Source organism: Zootoca vivipara, chromosome Z1 (assembly GCF_965207765.1).
Source record: "Zootoca vivipara chromosome Z1, rZooViv2.hap1.1, whole genome shotgun sequence".
In the NCBI taxonomy this organism is placed as follows: Eukaryota; Metazoa; Chordata; class Lepidosauria; order Squamata; family Lacertidae; genus Zootoca; species Zootoca vivipara.
Window position 1 is genome coordinate 5,294,329 of NC_142583.1, and position 26,424 is coordinate 5,320,752.

At 44.6% G+C, this 26,424-nt stretch overlaps 1 protein-coding gene across 22 annotated transcripts; it reads right to left on the reverse strand.

The window, feature by feature from the left end:
- Positions 1 to 26,358, reverse strand: PRMT8 (protein arginine methyltransferase 8). 22 transcript variants are annotated; one of them, XR_015947846.1, is made up of 11 exons: positions 24,110 to 24,332; positions 19,079 to 19,246; positions 17,950 to 18,105; positions 9,777 to 9,840; positions 8,366 to 8,508; positions 7,907 to 7,994; positions 7,017 to 7,105; positions 4,796 to 4,946; positions 4,211 to 4,332; positions 1,009 to 1,200; positions 354 to 833 (listed from the first exon to the last, which is right to left on the reverse strand). XR_015947846.1 is itself a non-coding variant. In XM_088660854.1 (10 exons), exons 1-10 carry the CDS (start codon positions 25,608 to 25,610, stop codon positions 1,168 to 1,170), a joined length of 1,116 nt encoding a protein of 371 aa, XP_088516980.1. In that variant the 5' UTR covers positions 25,611 to 26,345; the 3' UTR covers positions 1 to 1,167. The 22 variants fall into 22 exon arrangements, 21 of the variants coding, with proteins under 21 accessions (XP_088516980.1, XP_088516982.1, XP_088516976.1 ...); XM_088660854.1 differs by lacking the exon at positions 24,110 to 24,332 and adding an exon at positions 25,536 to 26,345 and having other exon boundaries at positions 1 to 1,200; positions 6,990 to 7,105; XM_088660856.1 differs by lacking the exon at positions 24,110 to 24,332 and adding an exon at positions 25,536 to 26,126 and having other exon boundaries at positions 354 to 1,200.
- Positions 26,359 to 26,424: the final 66 nt, after the last annotated feature.

Below are 26,424 nucleotides of genomic sequence, written 5' to 3' on the forward strand. Positions count from 1 at the left end.
GCAAACTGTGTGCGCATCTACGCACGAGTATATTTTATGTCTTGGAACTGAATGTTTTATGACTGGCCAGAGCTCAACACACACTTGCAAATGTCCCAGGTTCAAACCCACAAATCCAGGCAGGGCTAGGAAAGACTCCATGAAGGCAATGTGATATTATGAGATGGGAATCTTCATAACGATTGCCGAAAGTCCAAAACGTCCAACAGGCTTCCTTCCTGTGTAGTCGAGTCTGCCCCCCCCTTCAGGGCTCTTCTCGGCGTAAATTGCAGAGTTTCCCCCTTGCACAGCGGCAGCTGTGTTGGCCTTAGAGAGCAACACACAAATAAATCACAGAGGACAGCTTCTTTCTTCTAAGCTACGGTAAGTCCTTTATTTACACAGCAATAAATCAGCGGCTCCCGGCGAACAGCACTCCATGTTGCCGGTGGAAAACGAAACCAAACACAACATACAGAGAACAAAGAAAGACTCAGATAATGTGCAAAAACGGCGTTCAGCAATTCCGTTTTCCTGAGGACTGTAGGGGCAGGTCTTCCTGTGTTTTATCCCCTTACTCCGGAAGAACCCCTGTAACTCCACCCCCATGAATTCTTCTCCGCGATCACTCTGAAATGCGCACACCATCGGGGAGAACTGTAGCTCAACCTCAGCAACCCATTCCTGAATTACAGTGGCTGCCTCTCCTTTCTCCTTCAATCAGCCAACCCATTCTGGAATGGTAATCTATCAAAGTGAGCTCATAGTGGGCTCCGCCCAGGCTTGGGGTAGCCACGGGCCCTGAAAGGTCCAAGTGAACCAGCTCAAAAGGACGCATGCTTCTTCTTTCCGACCTAGGATAAGAACATGTCTTCACTTTCAACTTTTTGCACGCCCTACAATCAATAAACTTGTTGCAGGATTTGAACTTGCACCCCTCTGTGCATTCAGGTGCCTTACCAATGTACCTAAATCCTCCTGCATTAGCTCTTCCATCTTCCACACCCCCTGGGGCTCCAGCATACTCACACATGTTGCTGCGCAGCTTCCCTCCAGGGCTGGAATGACGATGATCGCCATCTTCTGCCAGTGAGTTCATCTGTTTTCTTGCCGGCTGCAGGCAGAACAGGTCTCTCTAACTGGCTGGGTGTGTGCTCTCTGTAGCCCACACCATGCTTCAGATCACCCTTAGCGTCTGGGCAACCTCTTAGGATCCATAACCTGTGAAGTAATGAGATGGAAATCTTCATAACAATTGCCGAAGGTCCAAAACGTCCAGCAGGCTTCCCTCCTGCATAGTCAAGTCTGCCCCCCCCCCCTTCAGGGCTCCTCTCGGTGTAAATTGAAGAGTTGCCACAAAGGGCAACACACAAATAAATCACAGAGGAGCTTCTTTCTTCTAAGCTAAGTCCTTTATTTACACAGCAATAAATCAGTGGCTCCCGGCAAACAGCACTCCATGTTGCCGGTGGAAAACGAAACCGAACACAACATACAGAGAACAAAGAAAGATCCCCGTATGTACTCCTCCCTCCTTCCTTCCAGCGGCCAGACATCACAGCAGACTGCTTAACCCTTTAGCAGCTCTGATGGTCCTCACAGGCAACACTGATAAAGCAAGGCTCTGACAATATGCAACTGGTAGCTTCCTATGCACTTATGTGGTTGTATATGATTGAAAGTGTGGGTGTGTGCATGAAGACTGAATAACACCAGCTCTCTTTTGCACTGGCCCTGCCCACCTCCAGCACAGAAATCTATCTAAATTGGAAGCACAGGGCCTTTCAGCAGTGGATCTGTTTATGGGTAAGCAGACTGCTATTTGTGGTTAAAGTAAGTTTTTCCATCCAGGCAATTCAACCTGCACCAAGGAAAGCAGAATTCTGCATTCTATATCAATCAGGCAAGGGAAAAATTAAAAAGAAGTTGATGAATAAATAAAAAGCTTTTGTTTATTTATTAATTTTTATTCTTATGCTTTGTTTTTTTTCTTGTTTACAGCAAGAAAGGAACACACCATTTCATAAAGCTTCAGTCTGTATGTTTCATACTTAAATGCCAGGTGGTGAATTTTGGGACGGTTCCATACAACTCATCACAATGGAAATCACAATTCCAACGTCCCTCATTGCCACTGCCGCAGTTGAACCAGGAACCAAAATCCACTTTTACAGACAGAGAAATAGAACAAACACTGTATTCATAAAATAATGGAGCTTATTTGTTTTAAATCAACTCCTAGGTTGTACTAACAAGTTCAAGCATTTTCCATAAAGTACAGTAAACAGGTAAGAAGGATTGCTCGCTTCATTAAAAGATTTTGCTCATGTACATCCTGCTGGTTCCAGCAGAATGTGTGTTCAGGATTGCAATCTCAATGGTTTCTCAGCTAGCTGGAACGGAAACAAAGCCAATTCAGAGACTAATGTTCTATACTTTATTAACATAACTTTATTAATATAACATGTTCTATACTTTATTAATATAATATAAACCTATGGACAACGATGTCGTAAAAGATCTTTTCAGTAAGAAAAAATACATATAGCATGCAAAGCTTGGAAGAATCTTACTCATAGTAAGTTATATGCCTAGCGGGCTGTGGGTTCTTTTTGTTTTGACAGAGAGGGTTGTTTACTGTAGTCTAGACAGAAACTATATCCATACATTCATGTTAGCGATCCACAGCCAGTGCTTTGTGCTGTAAGGACTTGTCCCGCTTTTCATTTCAGGTAGTTTGAAAACCTGGAAGCGATTGTTCCCAGCTTGAGATGTGCAGATCAGGAATTGCTGCTCTCTTCTTCTCTTGTGAAGACAGTTGCTTACTAGCGCATTTTATAGGAATTAGATACAGAAATTTCACAGAGCTGCCCTTTGAAATCCAAATCTACTGTGAAATCCAAGTCACGCTGTAATGCAGATTAAGAATTATTTTTTTGTGGCATATGACTATATTTTAGCACTTGGAAGGTTCTGCTTCAAAGCTTCCTCCTTTCTTAAATTCAGTAGGTGGCTTAGCCAAAAAAAAAAGACAAAAAAAATCCTAGCCCTTTTCTGAATACAGGGGAACTTATCTGGGGATCTTCAGCATATGACTCAGTTTGTGCTCCCCCACATCCATCCTTCAAGTACTTAGCAGGAACAATTTATGCAGAGTTGTGAAAATATTTACGCCCCCCATGATCTAAAAAAAACATAGCGTGGGAACGTAACTTAATATAAAAGCAGCTGACCAAATCATACAATGAACAGTATATACTAAGATACACCATCAAACAAATATTATCTCACAACGAATGTAAGGTACAGGTGTATTGGGGCAGACTAATGTTTCTGTTTTGGAGGTGGTGCAGAATTCTTTCATGGGATTCCTATTCGCTATCCCTCAAGGCACCTCTGCACCTCTTTTAAAGGCAGAAACAGGATTGCTTTCTATAGAAACCTTTGCTTGTGTTATACTTGCTTTGCACTGGCTGAAGTCGGTATGTATGAATGGTTCTCGCCTGCTCCCCCTGCCCCCAACACTTTCTAGAACAACTCCAGACTTCAGCCCCAAACTCTTGGGTAAACTCTGTTTGAACCACCCTGTATGCTTATGGGATTAATATGGAAGTTATGGTAATCCACTTTCTCTTCTACCAAAGTTAAACAGTTTTCCAAAGAAGGAATTAATGTTTATTCTAAATGATAAGACATTTATTCAATCAGATAAATGTAATAATTGTTATCCTATTTGTTGCCCTTTATATAAAATGGCATTTGGTTTGGAGCAATACTTTCGAATCCCCATGACGGGGTGAGCTCCCGTTGCTCAGTCCCAGCTCCTGCCCACCTAGCAGTTCGAAAGCACGTCAAAGTGCAAGTAGATAAATAGGTACCGCTCTGGCGGGAAGGTAAACGGCATTTCCGTGCGCTGCTCTGGTTCACCAGAAGCTGCTTAGTCATGACCCGGAAACTGTCTGTGGACAAACGCCGGCTCCCTTGGCCTATAGAGCGAGATGAGCGCCGCAACCTCAGAGTCGTCCGTGACTGGACCTAACGGTCAGGGGTACCTTTACCTTTACTAAAGTGTCAAAAGTCAAATCAGACGATCAAAAATGATTGCGTCTAGGGGTAGTTTCAGGTACTTTCTAACAAATGTCCTTGAACAACTGTTTCAGAAATACCTGTCCCAGACACCCATAGGTTCCTAAGCTGATCATCTAAATTCAGTTACGTGAGCCCAACTTACCACATTATTTTCATTTGGCTTTATGGATATACTTCCATAGAGTTCTTCACCCCTTCTCACAGTTAGGTAGTCCTCCAGGTAGAAGACGGTTTGCTTCCAGTGGGTGTAAGGGGCATCTGGTCCTATAAAAGGAGACAGATTATACAGGTATGTAAGAAATTCCCCACCAATCTAATATTGTTTATATTTACACCAATGAAATGGAAATGATTTAACAAAGTATCTTCACACTGGCACTATTGTCGGATGATTCCAGGGTGAGCAATGTAACATTTGTAAGTTTTTTTTACATAATATTTTGTCTTTTAGCTAATATTATTTAACTTCTATGCTATTAATGTCACTTAATGTTATTGAAATATTTGTTAATTGCCTTGTTCTTCCCTACAAAAATAATCAAGAAGCACACGATAATGCCTTCCTTTTATTGTATTTTAAAATATGTTACTAATGTGATCGTTTTCTAAACTCAAGAATTTATCCCTTAAAACCCCACTCAGTGTTATCACGTTTCTGACCCGGATGTCTGTAATCGGAGACTGAACCCACACCTTGACTCAGCATGAAGCCAAAGAAAGAACTTACCTGTAGAAAACCCTATTTTCTTGTGGCACTTTGTAAATTCTATATTAAAGTAAGTAACCAAGGCGTGAACGTAGTCATTGCGCTGAATTTGGAGGCAAAAGGCAGAGGTAAACACCAGGTCCTCAGTCTTTACTGTATAAATATCCACTTCCTGTATTGTTGGGGGTTGCAGAAGGAGAAGAGAGAAGCCATAGAAAACATTAATATAAAATACCAAGGCTAGGCAGTTTATATTACCTAGGTAAACAAGTCTGCTTGTTTGCGCACTGCTGCACACGTTTGTGCTGCGTTGCCTCAGATTTAATATATTATTTTCTGCCTGTTTTGTACCTTTTGTACCTGTCCTTTGTACCTTTTGTACCTGTCCTTTACTGCCCAGCCTGTTGGCAGTCCCACAGCCAGTTGGCCTAAGACACAGCAAATGTTGCAATATTTAGCTCATTTGCATACATTGGGATGGGCAATTAAGTCTATTCGAATTCAAGCTTTGGCGATTGCCTTTTCCTGTTAAGTCCCTGTACGAAAGGGACCCTTGCGGTAAATTTATAGTCCGTAAAGCCTTAGGGGGCTGGGGTCGATTGCGATCCTCCACAGCGCCAGGTAGACAGCAGGTCACTTTTGAACTGCTCTGCGCCATGCGCAAGCAGCTGAGGCTCATTTGCTGGTCCTCTTTCGAGGCTTATCTTCTTGCAGCAGCATTTCCTGTCACTTATTTTGGTGTATTGCGTGTGGGCGAGGTGGCTGTTGAGTCTTTTAAAGACGGCATTTCCAGGGGTTTACTTTTGCAGGACATCCAATTGGCTGACTCCAAGCTGGTCATGAAAGTGTGTAATTCAAAAACCGATCAGCTGGGTAGAGGAGCATTGATGCGCCTTCCTACTACCTTTAGTCCCGGCCCCTGTCCAGTTAAAGGTGTCAGGAAATACTTCGCCTTTTGCCCATCGGGGGTGGGCCCCCTGTTCATCCATGAGGATGAACGTTTGAGCTGCCACCAATTTGCTGCAGTGATGCGTAAGGCAATTGCAGCCTGCGGCCTACCTGCTAACGATTTTGCACCTCATTCCTTCCTCATAGGGGCAGCCATGTGTCTGGACTGGGACGGAGGCTCGGGCTTCCTAGCCACGTGTGGCTATCCTGGATTTCCAGGCAAGGCTTGCTTTGGGGAGAACTCCCGATGTTGAGGGCTAAAGTATCCTAGCTGGAACCGCCCACTGCTATGTTGATCCAGCTCGGTGAGAACGATATGTCAAGTACCCCGGGTTTACATCTGCGATCCTGCATACAGGATAATAATGCATAATTTGGGGGCGCAGGTGGCGCTGTGGGTTGGCGGTTTGAATCCCCGCGACGGGGTGAGCTCCCATTGCTTGGTCCCAGCTCCTGCCAACCTAGCAGTTCGAAAGCACGAAGTGCAAGTAGATAAATAGGTACCACTCCGGTGGGAAGGTAAATGGCGTTTCCATTCGCTGCTCTGGTTTCGCCAGAAGCAGCTTAGTCATGCTGGCCACATGACCCAGAAGCTGTATGCAGGGTACCTCGGCCAGTAAAGCGAGATGAGCGCCGCAACCCCAGAGTTGTCCGTGACTGGACCTAATGGTCAGGGGTACCTTTTTCAGTAATTTGAATACTTAACAATTCTTCACACATACCAAGGATTCAATTATGAGCACCTCTAAGAGCAACATCTCTTAAGACTTTATATACATAAATAGTAAGCTTCCCAGTAAGCCAAAGGCTCATCAGAATGAAGGGGAAGCTGGCTATAGATATTCAGAGATGGCAAGCTATTGGGCAAGGCTTGTGTCATGAAGCAGCCACTGCCCCTCTCCACCACCAAGGGCAGTGTACCTGGCAGTGTACCTGTCATCCAGGGTGCACATTTACAACTTCCCCTTAATCCATTTTTCCTGGACTAGATCATGCATAGTAATTATCCTTTCCATTAGTTAGTGACATTTACTAGCTGCAACTTTAGGCCAGAGGGGACTGAAGCAGAGCCACCAGAATTATAGACTGTGCCATAGTGCAATGGAACGCCGTCTTTTATATAGAAGGATCAGCATTTGAAGCTGATTAGCAGCATGAAAAGTCAGAGCGAAAGGACAAAGACAAAAGTACTGGGTCCCTGAAGAATATCACAGAAATCTTTTTAAAGTAACACTGTTTTAAATTTATACTTTTAGAAACGCCAAACCTTTATTAAACAGGCATTGGTCACCACCTGCTTTGGGTCTACAATGTCCACCAAGGGTTCCTTCATGGCAACATCCCTGATACAGGTCATATCAAAGCCATATACATTCTCCCACCCTGTCAAAACAAATGGAGAGGGTCAAAGGTCAGTACAAATAAAAGGGAAACATTTGCAATTCGTGCAAGTTTAGCCTAGGGAAGAGACGATTAAGGGATAATTGCTGTTTTCAAATCTCTAAGGGGCTGTCACACAGTAGATGAAGCAGACGTTCCTTTGCTCCAGACAGCAGGACTAAAGGTTGGAAGTTTCTAAGAAGCAGATTTTGTTACAACATGAGGAGAAATGTACAGTGGTACCTTTACTTACGAATTTAATGCGTTCCGAACACACATTTGCAAGTCGAAAAAATTTGTAAGTTGAATCCCATAGGAATACATTGGGAGAAAAAATTCGTAAGTAGAAGCAACCCTATCTAAAAATTCATAAGTAGAAAAAAATCCTATCTAAACCGCATCCAAGATGGCGGACGGAGCTCTGTTCGTAAGTAGAAACATTCGTAAGTAGAGTTATTCGTAAGTAGAGGTACCACTGTAATAGAAAAGCTTTTTTACAATGGAAGTCAAAAGCAGAATTTTGAGTCCGGAGACCTCAGGAACCTGCTGTGGCAAGGTTACAAGGCACTTTGAGGGCAAAGTTGCTCACATCCAGACAGACTGTGATGCAAGTCTCTTGAAGTTGTTTGGCCTACCATAGGGATGCTTGGCCCTTTCCAATTGTGTGTGTTAGGCCTTGACCTCCTTGGACTTGCATACAGGCTGCAATTGGTGGAGGAATACAATAATCCTCTCCATAGCAACATCAGCTAACAAACAGTTTGTATGAAATGCAAAGGAGAATTGTAATATCTACATACTTACAGTGGATTTTGAAGTCTTTGTACTGCCTATCTTCAATTGCTACCACATACAATGCAGCCCGGTCTGGAAACATAAGTCCCCCAGGTTTCTGTTGATGAATTATGGGGGAATAGATCTTATAAGCTAGTCAATTGAGAAAGACATCATGTTTTTGAACTGCTCCTTCCAAAACACCCACCTTTGCTTTCTTTGAAATACTTCATGTCACTAAGTCATGAGGTTGTTACATGAATTACTTCTAGAGAACTGCAGGGTGTCACTCCAAAATGAAGCTTTGATTCTAAAAATCAAACAGATCTATTTCTCTGTTTATTTCACCCTCTTTGCAGATCTTTTAGAGAATCTCAAAATGACTCCCATTCCAACAAGTTAACTTTGGGTATTGATGTGGGGAGGACAATGACTGGCAAACTAATGGCCATTCATTCCAGCAACAAGTGTGATATATGAAGCACCTACCAGCCACTTGTCTCTAGCGAAGATGACAGTGTTAAGCATGGACTCATAGAAAAGTGAGTAACCCATCCATTCACTGACAATGATATCTACTTTGTCCACAGGCAATTCAACTTCTTCTACTTTACCCTTAAATATTGTGATTACTGGAAGAAGCAAAAAAGAACAGGTTTCATATACCGTACTCAGGAAACTATTGGCGAAACATAGTATTCTGTCTCTTCTAATTTCATTTACATATTAAAATTTGATCTTAGTGAAAATAAATCCATTCCCTGCAAACAGCAACAGGATGTAGGATCCCACATATTTGGCAGGGATGAACGGAATCTTCTTTATTTCTACCTTACCCAAAAGTGAAAGTGTTTTATGTTTGGAACACTATTCATAACTGCAGACAAGGGGTAAGATTTTACAAATTGCTAGTTCACACTGTGGTCTGAACCACAGAGCCTAGGGCTTGCTGATCAGAAGGTCGGTGGTTCGAATCCCTGCGATGGGGTGAGCTCCCGTTGCTCGGTCCCTGCTCCTGCCAACCTAGCAGTTCGAAAGTATGTCAACATAAAAATATATAAAATGTAATAAAATACATAATAAATGATTTCCAAAAATCAACAAAAAACCCCCAATATAGTAGCAAACAAAAACAATGCCTCCCCAATTAAAAAAGACTATATATTGTTAAATTAGCCAAAGGCCTGGGAGAGCAATGTTAAGTTCCAGGCCGCCCCACACTGCAGCCTTGGTTTTATACTGCCAATGCACGTACAAACATTACTTTAGAGAAAGGGAGGTTGTATGAACATTGCCAGTGGCCTCTAACCTTGAGCTGTTTCCAGCAACCCACTGCAGCTGGTGTCCTGCCCTCAGCAGAAATCGGACGTGGAGGATGAGCAATTCAAGACCCAGACCGAACAGTTAGTGCAATTTCACCCATGTTTCCATATTTCACCAACATCACCCACCTGTGAAACACCTGGTGCTGTTAGAGGATTTGACTTTAAGCCCACGGCTGCAAAGGAAGAACTAGGCACATACTTAGCGCACACTCCCAATTCTTCCTCTTGAATTTAGTGGTATGTTTTTACTTGTCCTCCTGTGCATGATGCTCACACCTGATGACAGGTGGGCATGATTTGGAGTCTGCTGGGCCTAATAAGCCAGAGATTCCCAACCATGGGACTAGATAGATTATTGGTCTGATCCAATAGGGCTCTAGATGTTTTCACGTGTGTGAATACTCTGGTTCTTTTTAGTGAATAGAAGGACTGTGATCTAGAGAGGTGTTTGTGTGTTGTTGTTTTTTTTAAAAAAATAATCACAATAAATCCATAAACCAAAATAAAACATGGGAATGTTAATACGTCAGAAACAGTAGGCACAACTACCGGTAATTTCCTTAAATATGTCTTACTGTGGTCCAAGTGATTTGCCTTGACAATTTTTTCCGAATAGTCAGATATACTGGAACATTCAATCTAAAGGATGCAGGAGAGAAAGAGAAAGTGCTTTGCATTAAGTATTGCAGAACCAATGAGAGGCATTTTATTTGAATCCTGACAGAAACTGTATGGAGAGAGGAAAAACATAGAATATGAAAACATATTACTAAAAGAACAGGGAATTACAAATTTAAGCTTTTAGTGTATATGTGCTCATTGAGGCATAGTCTCCATTTTATTTTCTCCCATTTTGGACAAAATACTGAACCACCTTCTTTCCAGATCTGGGGCCATTGAAGTAATGATTCTCCATTTCATCCCTTTAAGAACCCCAGTTCAACCCTTTGAGACCCCCAAAATGATAAATTGGTTTCGTATCATGACTTCCTACATGACTTCCGGCAATTGCTGAGTGGTTAGGGAAGTGAATAATCTGTTAGAGGACCTTCTTTTAGTCTGTAGTGCAAACACAGACCAACTGTGTTTTAGTAAATAATGTAATATGCTTCTTTTCTTTTTTCTTTTTAATAGTTTAATTAATTTTCTGTTGCAAAATCAGTAACAAAGCATTCACAAAACAATTACAGTGGTACATTGATTTACAAATTTAATCCGTTCCAGAAGTCCGTTCTTAAACCAAAACCATTTTTAATCCGAGGCACGTTTTCCCTAATGAGGCCTCCCACCGCTGGTGCCCTTCCACCATTCGGATTCCATTCTTAGACAGAGGTAAAGTTTGCAAACTGGGACACTACTTCCAGTTTTGCAGAGTTCATAAACCAAATTGTTCGTAAGCAGGACTGTTCTTAAACCAAGGTACCACTGTATTGTAATTTCTTTGTACAAACATAAATAATAAACCATGACAAAACTAACAAAGAAATGAATCACTAGGGACTTTCGGTCTGTCGCGGCGGAGAGAAGGATGCAGGGACTTCGCGTGCCGAAGTCCCTGGCCTCGCGGAGGGGGGGGGAAGTCCGCAGAGCGAGCGGACTCCCCGTAAAAACACCGGGTAGAGAGTCCCGGTGACTCACGCGCCCAGCGGCTGCTCCGTTTTGCGGATCCCCTGCTGCCCGAGAGCTCAGTAGAGCGATCGAGAGCCGGCGGGGTGGAACCGCGGGAGCCATTTTGGGCTATATCTTACCTCCGAGAAGCGAAGCTCCGAGTCCTGACCCGGCAAGCGGCGGATTCTTCCGAACAAATTTAAAGGTTTCCAGAAAGTAAGTGGAATTTCTATTTGGACTCTAAATTTATCAATTGGAAAAATAGGAGAGACTTTAAAGAAACGGAAGTCGGTCTCTTCCTAATGGCAAACTGGGAGGCGATTTAAATAAACCTATGCCGAAAGACATTAAAGTTTTTGGGACGGTGGACCCGAAAGAAAGAAAAACTTTTTGGAACCTTCTCAGCTCCCGAGTCCGGCACCCCTTGAGGTACAGCATTATCAAGGGGAAGAGCGCTTTTGACAGCTGTCAAAAGCTGTCAAACTGTCAAAAGACCGGGTGGAGTTATTGCATTGCTGTGAACAGTAAAAACTGATCGAAAATGTGGTAGAACTATTTAAATTGGAGTTAAAAATGGATTTGTGATTGAGTTAAGAACAAAGGAAAAGAACAGCCAAAATGGAGTCGATCGTCTAACAGGAAGGAATTTTCCAGCACCCTTTGTTCCCTATCTCCTGTTTGTCTGCGGTTAAGAGAAGTATGACAACAAAGTATTCTCGAGCCTTCCAGGAGGCTGTGCTGAACTACCTACAAATATGGGAGGACATCTACAAGGAACGGCAACATCCCAATTTATCATCAGTTGAGGCTGAAGTCCAAGTTCGGGACTTAGAGGAAAATTTGGATTTAGAGACTGTTGAGTTTGAGACTATGTGTGAGGAAAAACAACCTGATGAAAATTCTGAAGGGGACTTGGACTATAAAAAATATGTTTGGGATGAAGCAAAGCATGAATTTCAAAAGGAAGAAAAACAAGCAGAGCAAGAAAATGAGAAGCAAAGGAGCATGAAGATCAATGGAATTGAAGATCCTGGAGGGGCTAAAATGTGGGGTGGTGTTATTGAGGGTTGGGAAGGACAGGGGCAGGGGGGGACGGAGGCCTGGAGATGGAATTGGGAAAGAATTGGTGTGGGGTGAAAATTTTAGTTAAAAGATTTTGTTTTGGTTTCTGAAAGACGGTTTTCGAAATTTTGGCTTGTCAATGGAAATGCTGATCCAATTGGGGGAAAAGACTTAGGGAGAGGGGATGGAGTGTAAAAAAAAAAAGAGAAGCTGTATTTTCTGGAGGGAATTAGAAGAATGGCTGAGGAAAGAATTTTTAAGTTAATATAAATTTTTGTGAGTTAAGATAGATGTTCAGGCAGAAAGCTGCCTACCCTCCTCTCCTTACTCTGGGATACTCAGTGGCAGGGGGTGCCTAGAGGGGGGAGGAGGGGATATAACGGAACCTTGGAAATGCTGTGCCCTACAGGATCCTCTTGTGGCAGGAGGGGGCCTGTGGGAGGGCAGCATGGAAAAGGAGGAGGATTGAGTTAATATTATAAGAAAAGGACTTTAAACTGGAATAGAAAATTCGCCACAAGCAATTAGAGTTTGTTAGGAAAACCAGGAGGAAGACTATCGAGGGAGTCACAATTATAATGTTAAGATAATAAGAACTGGGAAGTTGTAACTTTTCCCTATTTTTTTTGTTGTGTTTGTATCTGCTTAAATATGCCTATGAAAGAGCTGGGGGAAACCAATCCCCAGAACTCCTCCATCCCTGTTCTTTCAGTGGCAGGGGGGGGGATATGGGGGGAGGAGGGAGGGGGGAGGCTAAACCCAACTTATAATTGGACCCCTTTGATTCTTAAAGCACACGGGTACCACTGGTGGCAGAAGTGGACCGGTGGGTGGAGGGAAAACGAAGGGACAGTGTTATATTGTATGTTTTGTTTGTGTTTGTTTTGTTTGTATAAAATTAATAAAAATTATTTTTTAAAAAAAGAAATGAATCACTAGGAGGGTGAATGCAAAACATAATAATGAGGCGATTACAAAAAAAAACAATAGATTCTTCAATAAATCAAATTGGAACTAAAGAATATTGCCTGCTTATGCATGCGATAATACAGTATATGTTTTAGGTATTTCACATCCATGTGCTATTTCATTTGTATAGTTAATAAAACCATACCATACAGTGTAAATATTATTTTATTTTTCTGTGCCCTTGCCACGTTCAATTTTTGTGACAACTTTTCCATTATGTCTGTTTGCCAGAATATATTATACCAGTGATCTATATTCAGTAATCACAATGTTTTCCAAGTTCTGCCTATTACCATTCTGGTTGCTGTTAATAAATGTATAATTAATTCCTTCTTAATTGGTGCATATCTGAAGTATATAAATTAAGCAAGGCTAATGCTGGGGTTATTGGGATTGTCTGAGCTGTAATCTGAGATAGCTCTTAAAAGACATTTCCATTTTTTTCTATTTGTGGACATTCCCATCATATGTGTTGATATGTACCTATAATTTGGTATCCTCTCCAACACAATGGGAAGCTATTGGACTTTACATAAGATAGGTGCCTTGGTGTTAAACACCATCCATGCACAATTTTTAGTGAACATTTCCTAGTAGTTGCTGACAGAGATGTATATGGTGCTTTTGTTCACAGACAGTTGCATTCATCCTTATCAATATTTATATCCTAGTTTAGTTCTCACCAGTTTATTAGATTTTGTTGAAGGCAAAATTGGTTCTCAATAAAGGTTTTGTATAGAAGGGAAATTAATTCCTTAGTCATTATGCTTCCTCTTATCTTTTCAAATTCTGTTAGTTTCCTCATAGCTTCCTTTTTAATTTGTATATGTGTAAGAAACTGATATCCTAACAACCATAACTTTTGATTATTTTCTAAACGTAATCTCTGCTGCTGTAAGAGGTTGTCCCTTGCTATAAAAACCTTTCAAATAATATAACTGGTGTTCGTTCCATACATTCACATTTTATGATCTATTTTTTATTCTGAGATAAAGGAAGATGTTGTACTGAACTTATAGGTGACAGTGACAGTCCTGGGACTAAAACTTTTGCCCATTTTTCCCATATTCTAAATGACGTATGAGTATAGGGATTAGCAAGCCAACTCAACTACCAAAACGTATTTTTCATTAATGCAATGTAGGAACACCATCCATTTTCTATATCTTTCAGTGTTGAAAACTGGGTTCTCTTACTGGATGACCTCAATTCCATATGGTTTTGGATCCTGATACTAATCCCTCAAAAACTTGTATTTGTCAACTACCCGAAACCAAAGGGCTTCCTCACACGGATAGATTGTATAATGCGTTAAGTTGGATTGCTTCATCATAGCTACTTAGCTACTTAAGTTTGGAATGCCCCAACTGGCAACCAATGGGTGGAGATACAATAAAGATTTTTTTAAAAAATGTGGTTGGTCCAACTGAATAGAAACTTATTAAGTTTTTTTCTGCTGGTTGTTCAGATGAGCTATTGGTATTCAACCTTGCAGCGTTTGAAAGAAAAAGAACAATTAAGGTGCAATCAGAGTTTTAGATGTGGCCAGTCTGTCTACAATGGGGAGTCTTAATTTATTCCAATGTATTATATCTGTACATATGGTTTTTTTTTCAAACAGTGCTATAATTATACTAACATTCAAATTATAGGTAATTTGTACCTCTAGCTATCTAAAACTTTTCCTAGCTATTGGACTCTTCAACATAGTTGTAAGTGTCTGTTGTATATGGAGTGGTGTATGAAAAGACATTACCTCTGATTTTTGAAAATTAACTTGCAATCGGGAGACCCTGGAGAACTGCTCCAATTCCGTACATAATATGTTGCCTGCTGTAATAGGGTCAGAGGTGCATAAAATTATATTATGTGCATAGAGGCCTAAATTTTGTTCTTTCCCATTTATAACCACTTCCATTTATAACCACTCCCGTACCAGAGAGGCCATTGTATAATTTAATTGCTAATGGTTTTAAAATTAAGACAAATAACAGGGGCAACAGAGAGCAGTCTAGTTTCATTCCACAACTAAGAACACATTTTGGAGAATCTGAATTATTTATTCTAATTGCAGCCTGTCTTCTAGCATATATGCCTTCCAGAAGTTTTTACATTGTTTTTACAAATCCATTTTTTTAACTACTTCCATTAGATAATTTGAATCTACACATTCAAATGCTTAAAAAATATCAAGTGAGACACTTGCTAAAGGTGATGATATTCCCTTTGTGTACTAAAATGAAGAATGTTTAATCATTTTCTTATTGGATCAGTAATTATTCAACCTGGAACAAAACCAGCCACTGTGATCCATGCGACAGTCACCTCCAGGCTCAGTTATTGTAACTCGCTCTACGCGGGGCTGTCCTTGAAGCTGACTCAGAAACTCCAGCGGGTGCAGAATGCTACAGCGAGACACATTCACCCAGTGCTATACCAGCTGCACTGGCTCCCGGTAGAGTACAGGGTCAAGTTTAAGGTGCTGGTTTTAACCTTTAAAGCCCTATACAGCCTAGGACCCTCATACTTACAGGACTGCCTCTCCTGGTATCCCCCGCAGAGGACCTTACAGTCCTCAAATAATATCTTGGAGGTCCCGGGCCTCAAGGAGGTTAAACTGGCCTCAACCAGTGCCAAGGCCTTTTTGGCTTTGGCCCCAGCCTGGTGGAACGCTCTATTACAGGAGACCAGGGCCCTGCAGGACTTGACATCCTTCCGCAGGGCCTTCGGTCCGGGCCCGTTTGAACCCCCTCTATGGGACCCTGCAAGTTATCTCTTTGGCCCTTTTATTGGCTCATGTGGGACCAACATGGTTGTAAATAATTAAATAATTAAATAATTCATGGACAGTTATTTAATTTTATCCTGATTCTGATTTTTAAACTGCATTTTAATCAATTGTTTGATTGTGTTTTAATGTATTTGACATTTGATGTTAGCCACCCTGAGCCTGTTCTTGGCCGGGGAGGGCGGGTATAAATAAAAAATTACTTACTACTTACTTACTTACTGTCATATTATTGATTATTACTATTATTGATACTATTACTATATACCACTATTCTATCATTAATACCACCACTCTGGGTGGCTTCCAACACGCTAAAATACTATTAAAGGTAAAGGTAAAGGGGCCCCTGACCATTAGGTCCAGTCGTGACCGACTCTGGGGTTGCGCGCTCATCTCGCATTATTGGCCGAGGGAGCCGGCATACAGCTTCCAGGTCATGTGGCCAGCATGACAAAGCTGCTTCTGGCAAACCAGAGCAGCACACGGAAACGCCGTTTACCTTCCCGCTGTAGCGGTTCCTATTTATCTACTTGCATTTTGATGTGCTTTCGAACTGCTAGGTTGGCAGGAGCTGGGATCAAGCAACGGGAGCTCAGCCCGTTGCAGGGATTCGAACCACCGACCTTCTGATCAGCAAGCCCTAGGCTCAGTGGTTTAGCCCACAGCGCCACCTGGGTCCCTTAATACTATTATACTATTACTGTATTTTCATAACATAGATAATTGTATATTTATCCCTTTTTGATTGTTTTTTATTATGTGAACTTCTTTAAAATTAGTGCTTTGGCAGTGTATGTTAGTGACAGGAGGAAATACAAAATGCTTTGTTATTTTGATATTACCTGGATTTTGTTGTAAGCTGCTTCCGGCACAGCTTAGTCTGGAAGAGAGGCAAATAAATAAAGTGCAAAGTGTGGGGGCAGAGTGACTGGTTGTGATAAAGGTCTGCTGAGGGGTTAGAATCTTCCCCAAGAAATCACTAAAGTTACTGACACCCTTTCCCACACTGAAACCCCACCCCCTTCCAGCCTACGTGGCAGATCTAATTCTCATCAATTTCCAGAAAATCTTTCAAAGGAATCTGAACCAGGAAGTGCAGAGCCACAATCTCAATATTGTGCAGCTGCCATGTTAGAAAAATTACTCAGTCACATTGTGGGGGGAACCTATTCAACTTGAGTCACCTTGTTTACCACCACCACCAAACAAATGTCTGACTCCAACCTCACAGGTATCAGGACACAATCTGGCTGAAAAGAGCCAAAGGAATTATCTGTAGGTACAACCTTATGCACATTTCCTTGTCAGTAGGCCCTGTTGCAAATTGGGGGACTTAGAGAAAACACACAAAAGATTGCACTAAGTGACATGTACCGCGTTTCTCCGAAAATAAGACACCGTCTTATATTTATTTTTCCTTTAAAAACCCCACATTGGCTTATTTTCAGGGGATGTCTTATTTTTTAATTACGCGTCCAGCCTTGCCTCTTCCTTGGGGCCCTCCAGAACTGCGCTTATCACTACTGTATATCTTATTTGCTTATATTGCGCAAATGCTTAGAAATCCTGCTATGGCTTATTTTATGGGTATGTCTTATTTTAGGAGAAACAGGGTAGCAAGAAAAGAAATGGATGAGACTGACACCAAGACGGAAAGAATATCTAGTGCAGATCCTTTCTAAGTAGGGTTGCCAACTTGGTTGGGGGAGACCTAGCTGATTTTTTGGCCAATTGCTAGAATTTTTAATGTAAAAGCCAGACATTTTGATTAATTGTCAGAACATTCTGAGTAAAACTGGCATTTGTTTTTTTTATATAAGGCGGCACCAGCAGCATTTCCACTTAATGTGTCTGCTTCAACGGTGCATTCACATATGTACACTGGCGGAGCTTCATTCTCCGACACCGGGGGCGGAGAGCAGGCGGGGGCGGGGCTGGCGCGCGTTCTGGGGGCAGCCGCCATGGCGCCCTCGGGATCACGCTGCCCGGGGCAGAGCACCCCATTGCCCCTCCCTTCCTATGCCCCTGCACATGTACACATATGCGAAAGAGATTTCAGCATGTGTGATTTGTGCGATTCCAATGTTCCTAAAGTTCTCGAAAGCAGAAGAAGACAAGAAGAAAAAGTGGGGACAGAGTCTCAGAGATTATTCTCATATCAGCATCTCTGCCTGGCTCCATATCCTGACTAGTCAGAGTCCATTAAACTTCACTGCGGGCATCTAAATTTTTTTAATCAAAAGTTGGCAACGCTGCTACAAAGTTGCAAAAATATACATGCAAATATGACAGGATTTTTCAGGAAATGCTGTTCTTACCCCATAAACTTTCTTGGCTCCTGCCTTTGCTGCAAACATTGAAAGGATCCCTGTGCCACTTCCAACATCCAATACAATCTTATCCTTAAAAACATGTTTATTGTGATACATGGAGTTCCTGTACGTTAATGTGCGCACCTCATCCTTCAACATTTCCTGTGTTAGAAAAAGGCACCATATGTTTGCTTGAAAATACATGACTTACTTATGTTCCATTTTTTTAAAATCATATGTTTTAGCTAGCAAAAATGTTCTCAAATTTGGGGAGAAAACACCTGGAACTTTTTAGATTCGTGGATTTCGCAGTTGTATCTTGGAGGTCGTTTAGTCCATCCCTTGCTCATGTTCCACAGTAACACGAACAACATCAGTAAAGTCACTGTTCAATTATCCATACTACCTTTTGTTTGATCTAACATGGAATTAGACAAGTGGAATTTCTGAGCAAACTTTTGCAGCCATTTTAGCTATATAGTTAAAGCAGCAAACAGTGCTGCTGTAGATAGTTCAGTTGGTTAGACGGTGGAGCTGATGGTTAATCCATTTTTAAGATAAGGCAGGGCGAGTTCCACCTGCTCAACTACTTCCCTGCACCTGAGGATCTGCTTCAAATATGTGTCACATTTTAAAATGGCTATTGGTGATGGTGAGCTGGTGGCCTGCAGGCTAGATCTCTCAGCCACTACATCAAAGGTGATGCTGCCTGAAATCTCCACCAAATTTTAATCAAAGTGTTATTTGATTTAATCAAAGTATTATACACACAGATAAATTCATGTATGAGGGACTGAGGTACAACTAGATCTTGGGAATTCCATTTTTTTTATACAAGTCCTTGACCCTTCTTTATTTTGATCACTGTAATATTTACTACATATAACTACATATAAGTGGCAAAGCCTCCCCCCCCCCCGAGAGCAGCCTGGGAGCATGGGGTAGCAGCAAACAGCCCGCCTGCTGCTCCCAAGCCTCCCCTGGTGCTGGCTTGGGGGGGGGGGAGTGCCGGGAGGCGGTAGTGCCAGGAGGTGGGCCACAGCCACAAATAAGCCTTGGATTTTAAAGGGGCGGCTTATTTGTGGGTGCATCTTATATTCGAGCCAATACGGTACTGTTTTTTTTAAGGGATTACCTCATGAATTCCAAAGTGGGCATATGAATCAAAGTAATAATCCCTTGATGTCATCTCTTCTGGATTCAGGAGTTTTGCTATTTTCCCTCTGCCTGGAGCAGGAATGGTGGATTGGGCAGGCTTTGGAACAGCTGGAGGCTGAATGGGCTGGGAAGGACCACTGCCAACCTAGAAAGGCATGAGAATTATGGAAATTCGCACTCTGTCGTGAGAGAACAGCAGAGATTTAAAATCACAAAATACGCAACATCCAAGTATGGAAATATAGGCTGTAAAACACCCCAGAGTCCTGGCCACTCTTCTGCACACGCATCAGAAAAGAAAACTCATCTTTATCTGGAATAGATCTAATTTAGATTTAGTATATTCCCCAGAATTTCAGTGGATGAGAGCCATCCACTGATGGTATAGACCAGGGGCCCCCAAACTAAGGTCCGGGGGCCGGATGCGGCCCAATCGTCTTCTAAATCCGGCCTGCGGATGGTCCGGGAATCAGCATGTTTTACATGAGTAGAATGAGTCCTTTTATTTAAAATGCATCTCTGGGTTATTTGTGGTTTCTGCCTGGTGTTTTTACATGAGTAGAAGGTGTCCTTTTATTTAAAATGTATCTCTGGGTTATTTGTGGGGCATAGGAATTCGTTCATATATTTTTTTCCGAAATATAGTCCGCCGCCCCCCCACAAGGTCTGAGGGACAGTGTACCAGCCCCCTGCTGAAAAAGTTTGCTGACCCCTGGTATAGGCCATTTTAAATGTGTTGGGAGAATTCTACATTCATCTCAAGGTTACCTCAGTGCTCTGGCTCAAGACTTAATGGCCTCCACGAGAACCACAAGGCTGTCCCAATATGGCAGAACATGACCTGGCTTTTGCAACAAAGCTGATTTGAGCACACGGTCATGGACAAATGATTCCCTGGTGAGGTCTGGGCTGGATGTGCCTCTCTGCCTCTGCAGAGGTAGGAGACCCATTGAGATAGTCTGCCCTGGAGAATTAATAGAATCAGTTTGTTTCCTGAATGCTCTGCAGAATTTTCTAGCTGATGGGGCTGGCACTCCTGTTGAGGCCGTTCTCTTACTGTGGGAATCATGAGATGTGTAAGCCTTCAATGCAATTCTTCCTGAGTATCCTTGTCAACACCACGAAGCACTCGGAGACGTGTATGTGATGAAGCAGGAAAGGTGACTACGGGAATGCAGGTGGTACAAAGCCGAGTCTGACTGAACATGGGTGTATTATTGTGGAAGCAATGATAAAGGAAACTTAGTTCTCCACCACCATGCACCCTCTAGCAATTATTTCATGTAGTCAATGGCTTCATCTGGCCAGCAGAGCGATGTTATTGTTCCCCATGCTACTTATATGAAGCCATTATGAGATGATGCCAAATCAGGGGACTTGGACTGAGGTGGCACACCAGGCTGATGACACCAGCTTTACCATCAGAATCAGGAAAAGAAGACCAGTGCCTGGATGTGAATCCAGACAGGAGGGTGGCTTCATGGGGGGGGGGGTCCAAGAGGTGCGAAGGACATCTTCCCTTGAAGGAGCAGGCCTGTCTACTGTCTAACGCAGGGGTCAGCAAACCTTTTCAGCAGTGGGCCGGTCTACTGTCCCTCAGACCTTGTGGGGGGCCAGACTATATTTTGAAGGGGGGGAAATGAACAAATTCCTATGCCCCACAAATAACCCAGAGATGCATCTATATATATATAAAAATGTAAAAATCGTGAAACTGCGTTTGACACTTTTCTCCGTAACCGCTTGACCGATCGTCCTGAAATTTTGACACAACGATCCAGGCCACTCCCAGAGCGTTGTTGGGGGCAAAAATCCCTCAAATCACACACCTGCGCAGGTACAGACCTGCTTTTCCACCAATTCAAACAGCTCCCTCAAGTGGCGTAATACCCTCCTCCACCCCCCTTCCTGTGAAATCTAAGCCACACCCACAAACCAAATGACATCACCATCAACCAAGCAACTGAAACCCCAAGGCGGCCATTATCACACCCCTAGGCCCCCACCAAATAACCAACATTGCCAAGTGGAGGTAGGGGCCTGCCTGGAGGGGATGCGGGGGGGGGGAATAGGGAGCAGGGATACGTAATGGGTCAGAACAGGGTGGGGGGAGACACAGGGATGAAACCTGCCCTCTCCACAGTATCTCACCTCGGCTTTGCAGACTAGGCCGCTTTCCAAACTACCCTGTTTCTCATATTTTAAGGCATCCCCATAAAATAAGCCATAGCAGGATTTTTAAGCATTCAAGGAATATAAGCCATACCCCGAAAATAAGACATAGTGATAGGAGCAGCAGCAATGCCGGCCGCGGCAGGAGGAGGAGGAAAAAAATAAGACATCCCTTGAAAATAAGCCATAGTGTGTTTTTTTGAGGAAAAAATAAATATAAGACGTGTCTTATAATATGAGAAACACGGTAGGCCAAGTGGAGGTAGGGGCCTGCCTGGGGGGGATGGGGTGTCCGAATAGAGGGCAGGGATACGTAATTGGTCAGAACAGGGTGGGGGGAGACACAGGGATGAAACCTGCCCTCTCCAGTGTCTCGCCTCGACTCAGGGGGACTCTGAGGCTCAGGGGTATCTGAAGGGGGGCTATTACCCTCCATTTCACAGACTAACGCACAGCAACGCGTGCAGGGCCAGCTAGTTTTAAATAAAAGGACACATTCTACTCATGTGAAAACACCAGGCGGGACCTACAAATAACCCAAAGATGCATTTTAAATAAAAGGACACATTCTACTCATGTAAAAACATGCTGATTCCCGGACCGTCCGCAGGCCGGATTTAGAAGGCGATTGGGCCGCATCCAGGCCCCGGGACTTAGTTTGGGAACCCTGTGGGAATAATGCAGCCACATCCCAAAGCCATCAAATAAAACCATCAAATGGTGCTTCCACGCTCCTCTCTCAATAGGTATGTGGGCACCATGGCAACATCGGCTAGGCGTAATGAGCCAGGGATGTAGAGTCTGTACATCTCCACATACCACACAAGATTTATGATCCCCAGAGGCCAGCCATGATGATCCCCAGGCCAGCCATGAGGAACATCTCACATACATCACAAGTTATCCATTCCTCAGAGGTCATGCCAGTCATGGGGAACATCTCCATCCATCTTTAGTTATTCATTCCCCAGGAGCTCAACTCCCCATGAGAAACATGTATACTATGGAGAACAATAGGTCTGAGCATATATGGGCATAAGAGTGTTCTGCTGATATTATTGGATACTGCTAGATAGGTGTGCTGTAATGATTGGTTTGTGGCTTGTGAATATGCATTCTCTATACCTAATAAATATGTGGTCACGAGAGAGCGCGGGGCTCTCGTCCCACAACTGGTCGACTCTATCAGTTGCCTGCCGTGTCTTCATGAGAGCCCGCCGCTTGTAACAGGCCTTGCTGCTACCTCCTTCGCCGCTACATCTGGCTGTCACATCTACCTCAGGCTGTTACCTCCTGTTACAGGACCCCTGGTCTAATGAGACCAAACATCAATGATACCAATGTGCTCTTGTTAACAGTTAGTAATCACTTTCAAAATAGTCATCAGTCATTGGTTATCAGTTATTCAGGAAATCAATTGCTAATGCTTATCAGTTCATTAAGTCATCAGTTCATTAGTTCTTGTTTACAGGGTAGCTTTTAGATAATAGACAGTACGGGGCTGTTAGTTGTCAACTTGCTAGTCACCAGAAGAAATCGAATCTATGAAGTTGAACCAGGGTATTATCAAGTTGGTTAGTTAATGGAATTCCTTGGTACAATATGCCTCTTATATCTTGTCTATGACTAATTAATGCCAGGTGGTTAGTAGATTGTTGGTCACTGAAAAGATCAGTTATAAAAGACAGTAAGTTGATTCAGCATGCAGTTAAAATTTAACCAGTCAGAAAACAGATTCTGTAGTTTTAATTGGAAAGAAGCAGTATCATCTGACAGAGGTCAATAGTAGACTACATTAGTAGATAATTATTTGAAGATAATATTAAATGTAGGTGCTAGGTCCAAGTTAACAAATGTAGGCTTGAAAGTCCCACCATAATTTCTTACTTATTCTTAAACAATATTTATTCAACCAGAGATGTTTGAAGTTTCTTCAAACATCTTATACTAAACAATGACTGAAGCAGTGGTGTGTGGTGAAATTTTTCATAGGGAACAGTTAGGGCCAGAGGTGCTAGCTTGAGAGAGGCATGGGGGGGGGGCTCGGTGTCATGCATGTGACATTGCAACGTCCTAACTCCGCACACATGAGAATCACACTTCCCTCCCTAAGCAGGGCAGAAGCTTCCCGGGATTGGGAAGGAGGGACCAGGGGAACATTTAGGGGACTAGGCTAGTCCCTTAGTCCAATGACCGCATGGCATGGCACTGGACTGAAGTAATAAAGGGTATCAGTCATCAGTGAGTTTATGGTTAAGGTGGGATTTGATACTTGCAAAAGCACCCTTGAACACCTTAACTTCACAACAGAAGAGGGTGGGTTATTACAGGGGTCAGCAAACTTTTTCAGCAGGGGGCCGGGTCCACTGTCCCTCAGACCTTGTGGGGGGCCGGACTGTATTTTGAAAAAAAATATGAAGAAATTCCTATGCCCCACAAATAACCCAGAGATGCATTTTAAATAAAAAGACACATTCTACTCATGTAAAAACACCAGGCAGGCCCCACAAATAACCCAGAGATGCATTTTAAATAAAAGGACACATTCTACTCATGTAAAAACATGCTGATTCCCGGAACATCCGTGGACTGGGTTTAGAAGGCGATTGGGCCGCATCCGGCCCCCGGGCCTTAGTTTGGGGACCCCTGGATAGCATAGAGTTAGTACAGTAAGGTAAGAACTGTTGTAAGAGATAAACTTACTGTTTTCTTGTTATCTCTATCTTCAGTAGATAATAGCTACCCATTTTTAATTAGTTTTAATGTTACTCTCCCTTTAGCAAACATTTGATTTCTAAGCAAAAATCTTTGCAGCCAAACAGATCACAATCATCACCCGGTATTCTAGGGCATGTTGTTTTGAACATGGAGGTTCTACCTGGCTACCACAGGTTATATGCATGCAGCCTAAGGAGGGCAAACTCATTGCTTTCCGTTTCCAAGCTGAAAAATTTCTAGATGCCTTCACAGCCGAGCCATAACTCAGGGTGAGGAGGAGGAGGCGAGACCATAACGTTGTTCAAATAATTAAAGTTTAAGGTCTCAGCTAATATGCTCCCCCACCTTCAAGCATCTCATCTTAGGTAAAACAAATCAAACCAGCCAGGAACTCTGCCTGTGACCTTCATTCGAACCCCAATTGCACGCTACGCGGCGCGCTGCTCCTCCGGCACTTTGCAGATGCTCCGCCCGCCTGCTGCTGTTTTTAGAATCGTCTCCCTCACAAAGTGTTTGCAGGCAGGCGCTTCCATGCAGCACCTGCCAGGGCTCCCGTTTCGATTTTTTTTGCTTCAATCATTCTCCTTTTGAGATCATTCCAGCCGCCTTGCGTTCAGGCGCATTTAGAAACCTTTCTTGCGCGTAGGCGAAGAGTTGTGGAGCTCAGATTGGAGGCAGATTGCGTTGCGGGGGGAATAGCCAAACATTTCCAGGACATCCTCCTCCCTCCTTCCCTCCACAAGCGCCAAGACCCGGACAATGTAGGTCAGCGTCCTGCGAGAGCCTTTGCAAATGGACGGCCATGCAGCGCCCGACCGCCGCTTCCTGCTCCTAGTCGAAAGTCTTCGGGAAGGAGAGCGCGGCGCGCAACCTGCCGACGGAAAGGGACGCAGGCTCCTCCGGCGCCCACCTGCGCGCAGCCCCGAGTCCGGGGAAAGGCCCTCCCCGCCCCAAATAGTTTCCGACTCCGCGGCGAAGCTGCTTCGCCATGTGGAGCCGACCAAGCCGAAACGATCGCGCCCCCCGCCGCTCGCTCCCTTCCTCTGCAGCGCCCGGACCAGCTTCGCCGGGCACTGCGGGCTGGATCCTGCCCTCGCTGCTCCCCACGCTCTAGGCAGCCGCGCTGCCGGAGGCGCTTGAGAGCAGCTCGAGGTGTCCCGCCCGGGAAGGAGCCGATCTGCGGCAGCCGGAGAGGAGGGACTGGGAGCCCCGGCCGGGCTCGGAGAAGGTGGTTCTGCCGGCCGGGAGACCCTCTGCTACCACTCCGCAGCAAACCCAACCACAAGACGCCGCGGAAAGGAGTCAGCCCCGCGCCCCCGGGCAGGGAGAAGCTCCGGCGGACACCTCGGCGAGGGGCCGGGGAAGACGAGGGGCCCGTCTCCGCGGCGCTGCCCTTTCTTCGCCGGCCGGGGAGCCGAGGCGCCGGCGAGGGATCTCCGCCAGCCCGAGGCCGGGCGAGGGCGCTGGCGACGCCCGGCTCTTGGGCGCGCTCAGGTGGGCGCTTGCCTACGGGGCTGGGGGGGGGGCGCCGCCCGCTTTCTCACCTCGGTGTTCTCCGCCGCGCTTTCCGCCATTTTCCTCCTGAGGAGCAGGCAGCGGGAAGAATGTTTCGTGCCCATAGGAGCCGGCCGAGGGGTCCGGGGGTGGCAGCTGGCTCGCTTCCTCAGCCCTCCGCAAGGCTGGCGCGCTCCGCGGAGCGAGAGGGCGCCGGCGGTCCGTCCGCTCGTTCCTTTCGGCTGCCCCGCCAAGGCTCCGGCGCCCGTCGGCTCCGCATCCAGTCTCCCCGGGCTCCCTCTCCAGCCCGGCCGACTTTGCCTGCCTCGAACTGCCGCCGCCGCCGCCCGGGGCGAGCAACAGGCGCTTCAGCCGTCTCCGGAGGCCCCTCGGCCGCGGCGCCCTCTGGCTCCGCCGAGGAAAAGCGAAGACCCGACGCCGCGGAACTTGGGCGGACATGGATCAGCTGCCCCGTCTCGGGATCCGGAGGCGACGGGGAGCGCGAGGGGGGCCGGCGGTCGACATGGCCCGCCGCTCCTGCCCGGAACTGGTCGCCTTAGCGGCGCGCCGGGTCTCGAAGGCGCCCTCGATGCGGCTCCGCTCGGAACTCGCTCTCGGTCCGCTCGCCACTCGAGCCTCTCCCGAGAAGATTTTGTGGGTCAGCCCATTAACTCCTCTCACTCCGGCTCCGCAGAAGGTATCTCACGTCTTGCTTGCGCTGTGAGTCTCTATGGCAACTCCCCGGCTTTCCCGCTGGGCTCTTTTGCTGGAGCTGCGCTGCAGAGTCCCCGGCTCCGACCCGAGCAGTGTGGGGCTGCTGCCGGCGGGGCTACATTACCTTGCGTTGCACTTGTTGCAGCATCTTGGGCTGAGAGGGGAAGATAAAAATAGAAAACAATAGAGCCCCCCCCCGTTGGAAGTGAAAGCACCTGACACTCC

Bases quoted from the DNA above. Each gene is read 5' to 3' on its own strand.
- PRMT8 (XM_035113587.3), bottom strand. From the start codon at position 24,199: ATGAGTTTGCCCTCCTTAGGCTGCATGCATATAACCTGTGGTAGCCAG. The intron at 9,841-17,949 runs GTAAGAACAGCA...TGCATCCTTTAG, and splicing joins GAGCCAAGAAAGTTTATGGG to ATTGAATGTTCCAGTATATC. The intron at 4,333-4,795 runs GTAAGTTCTTTC...CTCCTTTTATAG, and splicing joins GAAAATAGGGTTTTCTACAG to GACCAGATGCCCCTTACACC.